The sequence below is a fragment of the Psammomys obesus genome, unplaced genomic scaffold (genome assembly GCF_907164565.1).
Source record: "Psammomys obesus unplaced genomic scaffold, mPsaObe1.curated_primary_1811, whole genome shotgun sequence".
Lineage (NCBI taxonomy): Eukaryota > Metazoa > Chordata > Mammalia > Rodentia > Muridae > Psammomys > Psammomys obesus.
In genome coordinates this window covers 6,854,092-6,871,402 of record NW_026592710.1, presented here as the reverse complement: position 1 = coordinate 6,871,402, position 17,311 = coordinate 6,854,092, and the positions used below count along the sequence as shown (strand labels likewise).

General features: G+C 45.2%; 1 protein-coding gene across 1 annotated transcript in view; it reads right to left on the bottom strand.

The window, feature by feature from the left end:
* Positions 1 to 17,311, bottom strand: part of Pex14 (peroxisomal biogenesis factor 14) — a 142,244-nt gene that overhangs the window by 82,121 nt on the left and 42,812 nt on the right. Inside the window, exon 3 of the mRNA XM_055615242.1 lies at positions 554 to 638. Within this exon, the coding sequence (XP_055471217.1) occupies positions 554 to 638 (85 nt within the window). The remainder of the gene's footprint in view (positions 1 to 553; positions 639 to 17,311) is intronic.

Below are 17,311 nucleotides of genomic sequence, written 5' to 3'. Positions count from 1 at the left end.
CGCCAGCTTACAGAAATACCATAAGAGCCAGGAATTTACCACTGCAAACTAGAAATCAGACTGACCACTGGCTTGACCTTAATCCTGACTGTGTTGATTCACCTCTTTGTGGATCTTCACTGAAGCAGCTGACCTCTCCTAGCCCAAGCAGGACATGTGGAGTTAGGGTCACTAACAGACTGACCAGAGAACCAGAGAGCAGGAGCCCTCCAATTTGATTCAGTGGGCCAGCTCTGCCACTCAGTGCTGACAGCACAGTGATGCTCTTGGCTGCATGTCTGAAGCTAATTTTTCAAATCCTGTAATCTCTCTGCTCTACTGGGAGTAAGGAAATGGACATTCCATAGAGGGGTGGTTGCCTCACCCCTATTATTTACACGACACACACACACACACACACACACACACACACACACACACACACACACACACACGGAGAGCCATGGCGATCCCTGATATAGTTGGCACCTGTCTCTAGCTGTAGTTTCCACCTGCCTCAGCCCCAGCCCCAACCCTTTCTATAGACCACTCTACACTGCAAGGAAACCTGTACCTTTCTTTTTAAGAAATGCTCTCCTGGTCGCAAGTGGGCTCTGCCGGACCCGAGAATTCTGTAGGAACTTCACTGCTGTGGCAATCTGGTGGGAGAGATAAAACAGAGAGAGTAAACTTCAGTAATCTGAGTTTCAAGACCAGAAATCTTGAGTTCCCAGGGCTACAGACAGAGAACACTGCTGCTGGGATCAAATATATGGCAGGCTACTTCTTAAACTAGAAATCCACCTCAGTAGAAGGCCAGGTGTCTCCTGGTATCATTGGCTTCCTGATTCTGAGAGACACTCATCTCCGCCACTTAGCGTTTTGGTTTTGGACCTGCACTGAACTTTTCCTGTCTTCCTGGCTCAAGCTGCTGTTTGGCCATGCTCGATCAGTTACTACCCTTGTGCCACACACACCCTCACTCTGGAAGGCTTCCCTTGCCCATCTCTACCTGTCCACGCATTACATAATACACCAAAATAATTTTTTGCACATGTGCATGCACACATGTATACACACAAAGAGAGAGAGAGAGAAACAGAGAGAGGGAAGGAGGGAGAGAAGGAGGAAAGGAAAGTGGGGAGGGAGGGAGAGAGGGAGAAAGAACCTTATACAGCCTGTTCTGACTCCTCAGAGCTTTCCCTAAATCAGCAAGCTCTTCTGATCTTCCTCTTCTCTCTTTAGTTCTTCAGTGCTGTAGTGTGTACCATATAATTGAGACATAATTATACTATCTTCTCTTCTCATGTTCAAGCTGCCTCCTCAACTGCACGCTAAGGAATGGCAGGACGAGACCATGCTCCCTGTATAGTACCTGGCAAAGCACTGGAGCTGAAGGAGGTTGTAAAGACGACACACATCACTGGCCACACTGGCCCCTCTAGTGCAGGGAGAGGGAGCGGAATTCTGATAAGCCTTCAAAGTTTGGGATTCCCTGGCTACAAGCCAATACATGGACAGAATCTCTACCTACCCATTTGATGAAATCTCCAGACACACAAGTAAGTCAAGAAGAGGATGGAAGAGGCGTTAGCACATGTTTCCATGCTGCCTGACTGCCATCCACAGCAAACACTGGTCCTACAGGGTAGCATGTGCAAGCGACAGCAGTAGGAAAAAGGGACTACTTAGAATGGCTGGCACTATTCACCTCATCAAAACCAAAAGAAAAGCACGGTCCCCGTTAAGGGAAGGCTAATGGGTCTTGCAGTTCACTTCTCGGGGCCAAAAGTAAGAACATTTCTGTGATCCTAAGCCGAGATTAAAACAGCAAGTGCTGTAACTGTGAGTGAAGTTCAGTCTGCACATCACCTCCTGAAACCAGAGTTCTCAGAAACAATTGAAATGAAGACAGAACAGAAAGAAAGAGGAGAAGAGGAGGAAAACCAGGGAAACCCCTTATTCTCCTGATAAACCCTCAGTGGGAGCTCACCCTGGGCTCAGCATCCTGACTTTTCAGATCTGGACCCGTCACTCATAAGATACTACTGGTCTCCAGAGCCCTGTGGGCGAGGTGGGCCTCCAGCACTGCAAACAGCTCTGACCACCACAGACTGCAGGACAACCAATAGTTCCAGGCTAGAGAAAACTCAATGTGGGAGCCTGCAGAACCCCAAAACTGATACTTACCCTCTTAACTAGATCACCTCAGGTTACGCTGGCAAAAAAGAGAAATCTCACAAACCTCTACAGTAGTATGAGACTGGAAAGGGAGGGGTACAAGAGAAAAGACAGAGGAGATACAAGGGGAAAAAAAAAAAAAGGAACATGCAAAAGAAACCTGAGTCCAAGAGAAAGGGGGATGAGAGGAGAAGGAAAGAGGAAAGGGGGGGGGAATACACTATGCTCCAGAAAGAGAAGGGACAGGTACCTATCATAGGCCCTCAGGGGTCAACACCAATCCGCACCACTCAGATGGCCCAGGGATAATTGTGTCCACCTGAGAAAATAATGCACCTCTACATGGAAGAAAATGACAGTATTGGTACCATGCGGCAGCCGCTGTGGCTGTGACATGTGTTCCAAGTGTCACAGGAAATGGGATGAACAGGTCTTGGGCAGCTCCTATCATTCACCTATACAAAGAGAAACCCTTCCTGCATCCTTCCAAAATTTCCCGTGACAGAGAAAGAAGACAGAATCACACCACTAAAATGCCAGGTTTCACCTTGCTCTTTTAATACAGTCCTTGGTATATGCATTTCTGGTCAGAGAGCAAAGTTCTGATGGGTTTAATGGTGCACTCAATGCAGTGCTTGGCGCATTCCATCAATTTTTTTTTTTAAAAATTGCATCTCTTATTTCTTTAAATACATTAATCAGCCTCGTGTAGGCAAAACGGATCCATCGGACAATGCAATAAACATGAATTATCATCTATCCAACACGCATAATGGCTTAAAAATACATAATAGCAGGTGTAGTTTAAATGATTAGTTATTACACCTGTGGTGGGTCTGATTCAATTGGGAAAAATCATCTTTAATAGGTTAAAAGGTTTAGATCACCATGCTTTCCTTAAAGTGGCTGCAGAGAGGGAATGATGGAGTGCTCTGTCATTAGTAATTCATTTAAGAAAAACGTGGGGGATATAGCAAAGAACAGCATAAACGAGCGAATCCAATTTAAACATCAGGTAAAGTAGAAAACACCTTTTAAAAAAGCAAGATAAATGAATTTGGAAGGGAGATGAAATTGACGTATTTATTTTAACGGGAATTTGACAAAGTCCCGGCACACTTCAAACTTGCAAAAATATGAACAATTTCTTTTAAAGTTTCCACTCACTAATTTCAAGTCATATACAATAATACTGCCAAACACCTACGTAAAGTGTTTCTGAGGCTTGTTTATGTTCCCCTTGATCTTTGTCTAAAAAGCAGGCGACAGGCAAATCACATATTTAACAGCAGCGATATCACTACGCCAGATGCAAAAATATAAAGCACCCCAACTAATAGCCTCAACATAACGTGCTGAATAAGAAAGATACCCAGCTAAGCAGCTATGTGTAAGCGTGAACACACGAAAACCACTCTCCTCCTTTCACTGATTATTTCTCCAGCCACTCTTCACTCTACACACACACACACACACACACACACACACACACACACACAGGACACTAGCACGTTGACGGTAGTGGGGTAGGGTGGTAAAGGACTTGTCCAATCTAGAATTTTATAGCCCTATGATTCATGCGCTGACGGTAAAGGATTTCCCAAAACTCCTTACCCGTAATGCAAAGATCTTTGCCCACTGAATTAACTGCCAAGGTGCTCAGTTTGGGCTTTCACCAGCCTATTGTTGAACATTTTTCATTAACTTCAAGAAACAATTCAACTGACTTCCCTCTGCAGAGGACCAACACACACAGCACGCTTTTGTTGGATTCAATGATGGGGTGCCTTCGGCCTGTCCTGTATTATCATTTGATTTTCTAATTAGAAGATGAATGTGACTATTCATGGGTTATATTTGTGCCCAACTAAATTACATAAATTCAGGGCAAATCTTCTGCCTCAATGTCAAAGATGTAAAACGGAGACAGGGACTTTACTGCACATGTTGTGGGAGTGCAGTGAGCCACGGAGAACTGTGGCACGAAGCTCCTGATGCCATTGTTGGGCCACTTGCTGAGGAGTCCATTCCTCAACTCTCAGACTGATTGAGTTCTTAATGGGTGTACCTCAAATTAGTAGTAGCTAGTTTGATTTTTTTTTTTTTTTTAATTAAAGATGAACTCCGGAAAAAAAAAAAAAATCAGAAGCAAAGTTTCTAAGTTTCTCATTTCCCCCAACTGTCCCAAAGGGCAAAACAGAGTAACTCTACCAACCACTGACTCCATGATTGTAGGGAAGTTTGTAATTTCACTGCTTATCCCTTTAACGTTACGGAAAAAAAAAAAAAAGCGAGGACTGGATTCTCTTCTCTGTAGTCTTTGTAACAGTGGCTGCACTGGAGTCCCTGACAGTTACCTAGGGAGAAAGTGGGGGAGGGCTTCAGGCTGTAAAATACCTTTGGATAACTGGTCAACTGAGCAAGATCTACCTGGAAGAGCAGGACCTGTAACTGCAAAATGGAGGGAGCATGGTGTGCTCCAGGCGCCCTGCTACAGTCCTAACTAAGCACACCGCATGGGGTCAGGGAGCCCGCTGGGAAGAGTCTAGGATCCTGACAATCTTCATTGAATAGACACTTCCTACGTGCTTACCTTTCTCCCACAAAAGACCCACATGCTGTAATCTTCAGAGCCTGCCTAACAACAAACCCGGGGTCTGAGGGAGTCTTAGGCACTCTGCACTTGACATGTAAGCCCTAATGCACCAGTCGCTGGTGACATTTATTTGGAATGCCACCAATTCCAGCACTCCTGTGTACTACGTACACATCTATCTCTTAAAATGTGAGCATTCATTAGCCAGCTTAAAATATTAAAAATATTCAAAAATTAATGACCTTAACAACCAAAGCCAATACCCTTTTAACCCAGAGAGATGGCACCTACAGGGCAGGAGAAATGACCAGCACACGGGCCTGAAACCCCACTCCAGTACCCCACCACTCCAGCACTGCTCACAAGATTAAATTGCCTGTGAAAGGCTCCTCCGCTTCAGCTCTAAAGCAGACACCCAGAATCCTGTTAACAGGCGCTAGACCAAAGCCAGATCAGTTTTAACAAGGGCTGACTTTAAAAGCCAGGCAGTGCTGAGGAGAGAGCCCTCCTCGAAGCAGAAATGTTGCATTTTAGTAAGAAATCAGTACTCTGTCAGGAGTTCCTTGACAAATACGGTCGTCGGTGGCACAAGGAAATAGTTGCAAAGCAGCTGTTAATCAGAGAAACACAGCGTAGAACGCTGATGCTAGCACTCGTGAAAAAATGCAACGGGCTAATTATGAAGCCATATATCTCACTAAAGAGGCTGTGTGCCTTGAGATTCTAGGCAAAGCACACTCAAATCCAGGGTCCTAGGACAGCAGATTTCTGGTTTTCTGCACCCAGAAAACCAGCTTCCTCTCTGCTCTACTGTTCACAGTGGCAGGCTCTCTGTTCTTTCTCAATTCTTTCTAGGTAGGGCACAGGCTAGGGAGGGAAGGAGGCAGAGGCAACCAGAAGCCACACTCCAAGACACTGCAGGAACACATCCAAAAGATGACAGACCTTAAGTCAAAGCAGAAGAAAAGTCTATGAGCCTGCAAAAGAAAAGAAATGTTGGAAAGGAAGAGCACCAAGAGACCAAATGTGTGGGAACTTCGATGGGCAGAATGAAAAACAGCAGCAATAAACAAAAGATAGACACAAGGCATCCGAAGCTTAAAGGAAGAAAGGGAACATCCAGCTACCTGGGTGTGAAATTCAATGCAGAAAAGCTAAGGGTCTCCCAGCCAGGTACAGGAGGGAAAGTTAATATGCAGAGGAAGGCTCGGTCAGCCAAAATTCAATACGATTTGCTGCAAGGACAAGGAGGAACAGGCTCCCCGAAACCAGACTAGAGGAGGGGGAGGGGCGCCACAGCACACTCAGAGCAAAACCACTGGAATGGCAAGAGGGGAATAACCTTGAGGTGGACATGCAGTCGGGAACCCAAGCACAGAGCCCAAGTGCCCCCTAGCCGGAGCCAGTGGAGGCGCAGGCCAGAGGTGGCCGCTGGGCTAACTCACACAGCCCAAATTAAGTGTTTTCACTCAGGGAAAATGAAATGTTTTGCAAGATGAAACAGAATGAAAATTGAGGTTTTAGGTAATTACTAGTTGGCATTTACATATCACGGGCTGGTTCAACACCTATTCATTTTCCTCTTTTATTTAAAAAATTGCTCATTAGAAATGAACAGATGACAGTGACAGGGTTTTGGTTGGGGGTTTTGGTTGGATTTTTTGTTGTGTTTTTTTTTTCCTTTTTTTCAATATTCTTCCCCCTTCTCTGAGGGCTACAAAATCAAGAAGTATTTTTAGCCCATTTATCCACAAATTAGCACACAAGCATGCAAGCAGGCGCGTGCAAGCATGGGTGGACACATTTATGTTTAATTTACATTAAGTGGAGAATAAAGGAAGGAAAGTCTGTCCATAAAACCCGGAAGTTCACAAACTAAAGACAGTGAACTTAGCTTAGCTAGCCCTGTACCTAGGAAGAGATGAACTACCAAGTGCCCTGGTGCTCAAAGAGTTAAAGGAAGGAGTCTCTCTCAGTTGGAATTTCCTGGTTGTGGTCATTGTGTCCTTCCTATTGTTGATGTGGGTTACAACCCCCGTAGTAACTATGCTTGGGGGTCTAACTTCCTTTGTTTTATTTTCCTTGGTCCTTCTGTTTTTCACATTAAAGAATAAAATACCTCTGGTAGAACAGCAGAAAGAGTTGACAGGACACAGCACAGTATATTTTAGGGACTATTGTATAAACCTGTATTTAGGGAATTCTAAAGCATGCATTATTGACCCTAGGCTCTCTTAAAACATTGATATATGAAGTAAAAGCCTGTATGAAAAGTGGCAACTTCACATGCGCAAAAACTACCTTTCAAAGTGAAATATCTCTGTCATCTACATTTTTTTTTCTTGGTCCTAGTTAAAAATATTGCGTGAGCGACTCGCCAGAATGCCACTGTTTTGTTGTTTTATGGGAGTAGTTCTTCCAGAGAAGTATGTAGCCGGACACCACACACTACTTAAATACCACGAGACAGGGTTTTAGGGACCGGGTGACTTCGGAGAGGTTTTTCTGCTCAGCAGAGGACTCTGCGCCAACTTATAGCACAGAGGGAGCTGGAGAAGGGAGCAGCGGAGCCGCAGGCTGCAGATGCTGCAAGCCACTGAGCGTCCTCGCTGCAGAAGGAGCCAAACACACAAGCTTGCTATAGAGGAAATGAAAACCCTGGCCTCTGGGCTGAGAAGATCAAAGTTCCTTTTTAGGAAAGGTTGAGAAGGAAAAGGATTTTCTCCTTTGGGCAGAAAGAAAAGCAAATTTAAATGCCTTGTCCCCACGCACCCCCACCTGAATTTCCACAGCAACCCCTCTAATTTCTGATGCAGCCAACAAAGCAGTTACCCAAAGAGGGGAGAAAAAAAGGATGACATTTGCCTTTTCCTTGGCTTTGAAATCCAACTGGCAGCAGATTGTTTGAAGTCCTGTGTAGAGAAGAAACTGTAATAGCCTCCATGCTGAAAAGAGGAGGGAAATGCCATTATACACGGATCACGGTAGCAGTGACCTCAGCAGAGAAGGCAGACGAGCTGGCTGTGAGCCGGAGGTGCGGCTAGCTAGTGTGCCAGGAACAGAAATAAAAGGTTTATGTGCCAGAGTTGAGTGGCAAGAGTTGGGTGCTTGGTCCTGGGAAGCACCAAGAAGAGCAAGGAGCTCGAAGCCCAGCCCAGCATCTCTCAATAGCTTCCTGATGCTCTTCTCCCAGCTCCCCTGATTTTATAATTTCAATATTCCTCTAACTCCCAGCACTGCTAAAGAGGAAGCAGAAAACACCCAGGGCTTCGTAAAATTAATGAAGGTGTCAGGCTGTTGAGTTGAATCACTCCAAAGGAATGTAATGACTCAGTGTCCACGATGCTCCTTAGGAGAACCGTGAGCTCACGCAGTGGCGGCGGCTGGTGACTCCAACACTAAAAATGTGTAGCACACGGTCCCAGGGCCTTCCTGGTAATGCCTAGGTTCTTTCCTCTCTGCTGCTGGCTGAATCTTATGCTTTAGCAAAGTATTGCTCCATGCACAGCTTGGAGCTTGGCTGATAAGAGTACTGCTTTGGGACCCACTTCTCAAGTCTGGGCCAAAGTTCTCTCTTGTCATGCATGACTAAGCTGTGGTATGATTGTAACAGGAATGAAGAAGAAAAAAGGTTGTGTCCCTGAGAGTGGCAGTCTTAAGTCACCAGGTAGTGCGCAGAACACTCCCTCTGGAGGGCTTGACTCTGATCACAGGGCAAGACGGGCTCATGAATTCCAGGGGAGAGAATCTCTGCACCAGGAAAGTTTGTCTCCCTCACATACACAAAACCAAAACCTTTTTATTGTTGTTTGCTGCTGTGTAGCCTAGGCAAGCCCAAAATACACAGCCCTCCTGCCCGGGCCTCCCCAGAAGCTAGGATCACAGGCGTGTACTGGAACGTCTGTAACAACTAAAATCTTTTGAGTAGTCCTTAACTGGCACCTCTGACAGATAGAGAGAAGGGGGGAAAGACCACATGTTAATGACTGGATCTGAATACAAAAAAGGGCCAGCCACGGCCTATAAATAGCTCAAATCCCAAGAATCTAGAGAGACCGCTCAACAGTTAGGAGGACAGGGGGCATGACCAGGGCTCTGTTCCCAGCACCCACAGAGTGGCTCACAGCTGTCTGTAACTCCAGTTCCAGGTGATCCAACCCTCTTCTGGTATCTGTAGCACCAGGTACCAAAGTGGTACACAGACATACATGCAGGCAAAACTCCCATACACATTAAAGAAAATTAATTAATTAATTAGAGCTAGCAAGAATTAGAAATGACAAATTTGGATAGCTAAAGATCACCTTTAGATCCACCAAGAAGCAGACCTGTGGCTAAAGCAAGACTACCAAATCCTAGTTCCAGTTGTTACTCTAGAGAATTTTATGGCCCAAGGGAGAAAAGAAGAATGACTTCCTGCAGCATGATTCATGAGAGCAAGCTGGCAGACTTGAGAACAATCAAAGTGACAGTAAAATGACAGGGACGGGAAATGCAGTACTACAATGGCGGAGTGTGAGCAGCAACTCTTGGAGAGAAGTCATCCTCCTCAGCAAACACAGGCCCAGAGTGCACAGAAATGGCTTCTCCACTGAACCAACTCTGGCAGTAAGTAGGGTGCAGGTATCAGATGTAGCTCATATACCATGGAAACAAGTTCATGGCTAGGTCATAAATTCTAATGATGGGGTCCCAACACAAGTCAAATGTCTGTAGACAACTTCCTAAGTGTCCCCTGCACACTGTTCAACACAGAGGAGCTGCTGATGCTCATGAGAAAGGACGGACGGCACAAGTGGTTCTAAGGCCACTGTCAGACCAGGCTGCGGGGCACTTCTTCAGTATGAAGGTGCAAATATAAAACCTTCAAGCAGCTTTTCCAATAAACTCCAGTTTAGAAATGTGGTCTGATGGTCTCAGCAGCCCTGGGCACCTAGGGCAGGCCAAATGATGCACTACACATGCCATTAATGCTCACTTCACAGCTCTCGCCGCTTGAGAGCCACTTTACTGAGTGTCCTTCTCAAAATCAATGGTAACTCGTTTCCAACACCTTCTACCACTGCATGGGGAGCAAACGGAAGTTCACTTCTGTTATCCAGAATTATGAGTTATCACCCTGCTCTGCAGTCTCCTGAATTTCTCACACTCTCTTTGTATGGTAAAATACTTGAAAGTCACAAAAATCCCTGAAATGTCCTCAAATTAGCTTCTTGAAGCTCCGCGAGTTTCCCGAAACATCATCGCTCATTGCCTCTTGCTTGCTATCTCCTCTCTCTCTCTCTCTCTCTCTCCCCCCCCCCCGACTGTTTAAACACATGGACATGGAGTTATTAACTTTTACAGGAAAGACAAATAAAATAATGTCGGAGCAAGAACGCAGTGATGTCAGTCTGCAGCTAGCACCACTCATCTGTGGGAATCTGATTAGCCCTCCAGTGGCAGAGCTACCTGGAAAAGTGCTCACAATCAAATAAAAAAATGATACCAAAACACTAACCTGATGGCTAAAAACTCCACATTTAAACAGTTAAAGTAATAAAGGAGCTTTTATTGAGTATTTTTTATATTTCATTATGCCTCAAATTGACGAGGACTCCCGGATACATTTTCTAGACTTTTGCTTCCTCAAATCAAATGCTCTCTTTGACTTTTTATATATATATAACTAAAAGGAAACAGCATTTCTTGTAAATTTGAAAGGATTAAAGCTCCTACAATATCGACATCAGCCTTGAGTGCAAACACAGCCACAGCCACAAACAACGGCCTCAATCTGCTCACCAGACAGCACAGTGCTTCTCTCTGTGATTTCTTTAAAACTTTACACAAAGTGTCTCCATCTCCTTATTTATACACAGTCTGCTCAAACCAGGCAGAGAGCAAAGCTAATGGTGTGGCAGGACAGAGAGTAAACGGGGTCTTAAGAAAGCCGAGTACAGTGTCCAACTGAGGCTCGTAGGCCTTGAAACCAAGCTTCTTGCATCCCTGTATCTGACTGAGTCCTTTGCTTTTATAACACATGACTTTCATGACCCCTCATCATGCCTTTTGTTTGTTTGTTTGTTTGCTTGTTTGTTTTGTTTTTTGAGACAGGGTTTCTCTGTGTAACCCTGGCTGTCCTGGAACTCACTTGGTAGGCCAGGCCAGCCTCAAACTTGGAGATCTGCCTGCCTCTGCCTTTTGAGTGCTGGCATTAAAAGCATGCACCACCACTGCCCAGCTCAATTTTTTCATTTCTAAGTCAATTTCATTAGGAGGTCTAAGATACCTACCTGAGCCAGGGATGCAGTCTTCAGACAAAGACAGTTTGGGAAAAGGGCTAAAGTGTTGGCTTAGTGAGGGAAGCCCTGCTGCCCAAGCACCAGGAGCTAAGCCTGAATCCTCACAGCACATAAAGCCAGACATGACTGCATGTGTCTAGAATCCCAACACAGCTACAGCAGAGATCGGAGTCCCTGGCAGCTCATGGAACTGCCAGTTTGGTGCAAGCAGTGTCAAGACAAGAGAGACTCTGCCTCAAACAAAAGGCAAAGTGAGGACTGATGCCTGAAGTTGTCCTCTGGCCTCCATACAAGTACCTGCATGCCCAACTCCACATACACATTTCGTATGCGTAAGAGAAAGACAGACAGAGAGGCAGAGAAAGGAAAAGGGAAAGAAGAAAAAAGTAAGGAGAGAGGGAAGAAGGGATGGATGGTGCATATGTGTATACGTATATACACAGATTTTAAAAAAAACACTTAAAATTTAAAAGAAAAATTAGGGTCAAGACGCAACTTTTTATTTTCTAAAAAATTACATTTAGTGGGCTATGATGGCACACACCTTTAGTCTCAGCACTCAGGAGGCAGAGGCAGGAGAATCTATCTCTATGAGTTCAAAGACAGCCAGGGCTGTACAGAGACCCTGTCTTTAATATATTAAAAAAAAAAAAAAAAAGGCAAAACCAATTGGGAAATGGTTGGGAATAGGAAAGGGTATAGAAAGAAGTACCACAAGAAGATGTGGAAAAATCCATCTTTTACTCCACTTTGTATTACTTACTCTAACGCAAGCTTGGTTATCTAGTGTCAGCAGAAACAAGCCAGCAGGTAGAGCGCCACCTAGACACCTAGAGAACAGAGACACTGCAGAAGGAAGAAGAGAAATGGCTGGCAGCAAACTCAATTGAGGAACACCCGTGAAAAGCAAACAAAAAATTCTAAACGTTACTACTTTGGGATCACTTAGTCTGGTGAGCCACTCCAAGCAGGGGCCAATACAAAACACATCTGTATTTCAGCAAGCCTCGCAAACAGGCTATGCTTACAACACAACATAAACATTTACGTCTAAGATGATGATACCAAGTCACCAGGATTAAACTATATCCTAGATACTATGCTTAATAAAGCAGGAACATGTACAATCCATCTGCAGTCATTCCTAGTCAGCAGTCAGAAAGGGTTTGGTTCAGTTTTTACGTACAACTCAATGCCACTGAGAAGATACAGCTATCCAGAAGGACTCAGGAGGTAGGGGAGAGGACCATAGACGCTAGTTTTCTGAATTGAACATGAGTTTTTACACAAGATAGATTAAGAATCGGGAAGAAAAAAAAAAAAGAATCAGGAAGCAGAAAATTAAATAATGCATAGATACCTAGCATTCACTGGGTCCTCAGAGAATGCCAAGACTTAGAAAATCAAAAGGGACAGGAAAGCTGAGGCTCTGCTGCCATAATCTAGGATAAGGGAAGAAGCCAGAAGCAACCTGAGGCCACCTGGTCCCACTCACGATCAAGGACTCCTCTCCTCAATAACCATGACAAATGATCATTAAGCCTCTACTTAAATACTTACAGTGGGAACTCATTCCTTTATTCCTTCAAGAGCCTGCTGACTCATTGCCTTTCCCCTTCCTTTCTTTTCTGTGTGACGAGCCTCCCTTACGCAGCCCAGGCTTGCCTTCTACCCCAGGTTCCCAGGCCTGGCTCCCAGGCTGCTGGATTACAGGCATGCATACAGAACTCCTCCTAAAAAAGATTTAAATTCTCCTTTCCTGACCTTGACACCCACTAGTCCTCTCAGTGGACAAAGCATTACTTCCTGACCTACACTTTGAAACCCTGGAAGAAGAGTGAGTGAGGCTTCCTTTCCACAGACACATGCCTGCTGCTCAGCAACCTCGCTGAGCGCGGCCCTCACTGCAGCAGACATTTTGAGAATTCTGCTCTTTGGCTTGACGACAGGAGCCAAGCCCTTTCTGGAGAGCTAAGGCTACACCTGTAATGTCAGGACGCATTAGCAATAACAAAGGCCACAGTAATGAGAGAGACCACTTCATACACACGTCATTCCAAAGTGGCTAAATTCAATCAAACATGGCAGCGTTTCCTACAACACTCTGATCACTGGGGCCAGCGTGTGTGACGTGGGCACATTTACTGGAAGCTGCTGGAATCAGAGTGAGCGCCTCTGCTTTGAGACCATAATGGACAGGGTTTTTACCAGCCTGAAAGTGGTTTGGCATCCTTCTTTCTCAGGAATTAACTAGAAATTCATTTAACATCTGAAGACTGCAAATGAACTCCAGAAGGTCCCAAGTCCATAAAGAGAAGGGAGAAAGGGAACAGTATTTTTTATCACACCTTAAATTCAGGAGGGAAAAGTAAACTCCACTAAGATGGTAATCAAGAATCAAAGCCAAAGATACCCCAGATTTAGTTATACTTCAGTCACCAACTGTGTCATTGACCTTTCAGAGTCACCCAGCCACCCAGTTTCCACATCTGTAAAATGGAACTGGTGCTGCTTCAGACACTCACCAGGGTTACAAGGAGTAATTAGTTAGCATTTATACAGCGCTTTCATCTTCAAAGAGGGATTAATACACTATAAAGCAGAGTAGATGTGGTTTGAAAAATCTTTTTAAAACCAAACATAAAGCACATAAGCAAACAGAGATGCAAAACTGGCTGGCATCACCTCCTTCAATCAGAAGGCTCTACCTCCAAGCACCCCTTCCTCCTCATCACTAAGTAAGGGGCTGTGGAGGGAGACAAAGGCACAAAACATTGCAGGAGAAATGGAAGGAGGCAGAAAGGAGAAAAAAGGGAAAGGTTTGGAAAAAGACAAGGCAGAAGAGAGAGAAGAGACAGGAGGAAGGAGGAAACAGAAAACAGCAAGAAATAAGAAGGGCAAGTAATATTCAAAAGAAAAGCAGAAACAGGAAGAGAAGAAAAAAGAAGGGGTGTGTGCAAAAGCACCAGATTCATTAAGGAAACATTTTTCCTTTTTTTCCCAAGGAAAAAGAGGCTAAAAGTAAAACTTCAGCTTTTTTTTTTTTTTTAATCTAAAAAACAAAAACAGGACACTTTCAGGAGAATGTCTGGAAACCAGAGGCTGGAAGAGAAATCATTAGCAAGTCCACAGTGTGTCCACAGTGTGTGTGGATCAATTCATTTACCACTGCCTGTACATTTACAGAAAAGTACCTCTGATATAACAAAGGCTCATAAACACGCAGAAATTGGGTTAGACCCGTTTCGAATTCCTGCCAAACAATGGTTCAGAAAAATGAAGCTCTATTTTAATTAGCTGGATTCGTGAGTGATTTGATAACAGCAGATGCTGTCTGGGTGCTTTCAGCTTGATGGGCTCCACATACATGAACTTAGAGTGGTTTTGATGCAATCAGGTATTTCTTTCTGTCCCAACGTGCCAGGCCCAAGGGCCTGACATGTCACTATTATATTTATTTGCACATTAATATTTCAAATCATGAAGATAAGAAAAATGATCACAAGACATAAACCGAAAAATCACTTTTTAAAAGTCATTGGTGGACAAAAGGCTTTCTACCGAGTAAAGCAAAGCTGGATAGCTGAGAAAGCACCGTCAGTGTAGAAACACCCAACGCCCCAGCTGAAACACATCACACTACACAGACACCTCCAATTTTCCAATTGCAGCCCAGCATCACGGAAAAGGGTTAGTGCGCCTAATGCGCAGCCAGGCCTAGGACTAAGTGGCCTTCAAAATGTCTTTGTAATCAGGTAGCCTATTATAAACCTAGAGCACCATTCCCTGGGACACAGGACTCATGATCACAGCCCTGAAAGTCCAAGTATCTTCACCAGGTGCTTTCGCGCCTGGCACCTGGCTGCCCCTCTCCCTTTTAAGCACTCTCTCTTCCAAAGAGCACTCCGCACTTTCCCCACAGTACTCACTGCCCTCGTCCATGAGCACTTAGCGCAGCACCGCCCATATGCACTAAAGGGCCGGCAGAAAGCATAGCAGCTTCCAGCGCTGGGCCGCGGCTAAGAGGAAAAGATCTAGTCAGCGCGTTATCTGCCCTGTGTCCTGGCTGGGCTGAGAAGGGGAAGGCTAGAAATGAGGGGCGCGAGGGAACCTCTGCACAACTTCAGGGGCGTGCTGCTCTTCTGCAATTCTGGCTCTCAAAATCATCCCCAGGTGGGTGGTGTGCACAGGGGAGTATGAAGTTCCCCCATCAGATGGCATACAGTGTGGAGCCTGGGGTCCCTCCTTAAAGAGCGCACAGTGTGGGATAAGGAGTCTTCCCCCGCCCCGTGTTCTGTGGCTGTCCACCCGTCACATTCCAGCCCCCTAACACCTTTAGACGGCCAGCAGTGTGGAATACGGAAAAGCGAATGCAGAATGTGGCACTGCTTCCACAGGTACACGGGAGGAAGCACGACTCCTTCCTTTCTCCCAGAGGACGAAGCGGACACAAGAACCTTCACACCATCTTCCCTTCAACAGCGCTAACAATCTGAGCACTGTAAATCAAGGATGAAATTCCAGTCCAGAAAGTGACGGAGAGGCACTTTTTCTGTAAAGAGCCCCAATGCCACCTGCTTGGGAATTAGCATTTCGGGGCAAGAGGCAGGGAGGCGGGGAGTACTGTGGCCGCAGGTCTTCACCTAATAAACACAACTTTATTATGTACAGTGGCCTTTCTTCAAAAGTTATTTATTTCACATAACCACTCTGCTAAATAGAGGTTTCAATCTAATTGACTCGCATCTGCATATGGTAAACGCACTGAGTGAGTCTTTGTGATTCTCATTCTATTCCATAGTTGAAGGGTTCACTGATTTCCCAATATGCACACACAAGAACGTAAGAGCTAGAGGACTGTTCCTTAAACTACAATCATTGTTTCAGCCCTTTACAGAAGACAGGATTTGCAAACAGGATGTGTTTACAACACCCTGAAGGCGGGAGTGGTGGGGCAAGCCTTTTATCCCAGCAGCCAGGCAGAGACAGGGGAGCTCTGCGAGGTTGAGGGCAGCCTGGTCTACAGAGTTAAGTCCAGGACAGCCAGGGCTACAGAGAAAACAAAAACAAAACAAGAAACAATACCAACAATACCGTGAAGGACACAAAACCAAGAAGGCAGAAAGAGGTTCCTGAGACATGGGACCTACAAATGTGGGTGGCGTCTATGATGCAGGCATTCAATTCAGAATGCACCCACCCACAACCACCTCCTTCCTCCTTTCTTGGGGAGATGGGAAGAAAGCCTTTCTATCCACCTCTCCCTAACTCTTCCTGTTCACACCCTCTATCCGCCTAGCCCTAACTCTCCTGGCTCTTGGCCACACTCCACAGTAGCCAGGGGAATTAAAAGAGAAACAAATAAAATGAAAGATTTTTTTTTTAACAATAAACACAAAGTATCACTAAATCAAGCAAAAATAAAAAATAAAAAAATAAAAAAAGGACGGAGCAGGGGGAAGTAACCAAAACAAAAGATCACCTATGGACACCTGAAGAAACGAAGAGACAGGTCAGGACTTTCCCAAAGGGCTCGTGTTAAAAAGGTGGCCTGTGACACAGGAAGAAACACTGTTCGAGGGGAACAAAGCCGGGACTCAGCTCCTAGAATCCCAAGGCTCACTCCTGGGCGAGGGAGGTCCTGTCTCCCAGCAGCAGGTAAACAGGAACAAGAGAAAGCCTCTGGAGTCCAGAGTGTGCTCGGACTGAGGTTCCTGTCCTATACTCACTGTGTCTCCTCCCTGGTCCTCTTGCTCAGGTTAAAAAGAAATGTAACTTTTTCAAGAAAAGCATCCCAGAAGACAGCCCCTGAACCAAAAGGCTAAGCACCTAAGCTAGAAAAATTCCTTTCTGGTCTCCTGCTCCTCTACTAGACCAGCCTACTGATACAAACTTCATCACCAAACTTCCTATTAAAAAGAGAACAGAAAGTTGACAAGAACACAAATTAAAAGAATTCTGCCTCAAGCTGAGCCTCCCAAATCTGGTTCAGCCACATTCTTGCCCACAGCCTGCACCTCTTGGTGCCTCCCTCCAGTTTCAAAATGCAGCTGCACAGATCTCTTCAAATTCAGATTTCTAGCACCTCTAATTACAGGCCTCTTGAGCCAGGCTCCTTTAATTAATGAACCTGACTCCTCTCTCTTCAGAGGAAATCTGCATATGAGAGGTACCCGGTGAGCTGACCCTATCAGTGCCGAGTGGTAGCTCCTAATGGCAGCTAGCACCCTGCACCCAACAGAAGCAAAGGTGTCTCCGCCCCAGTGGCCAG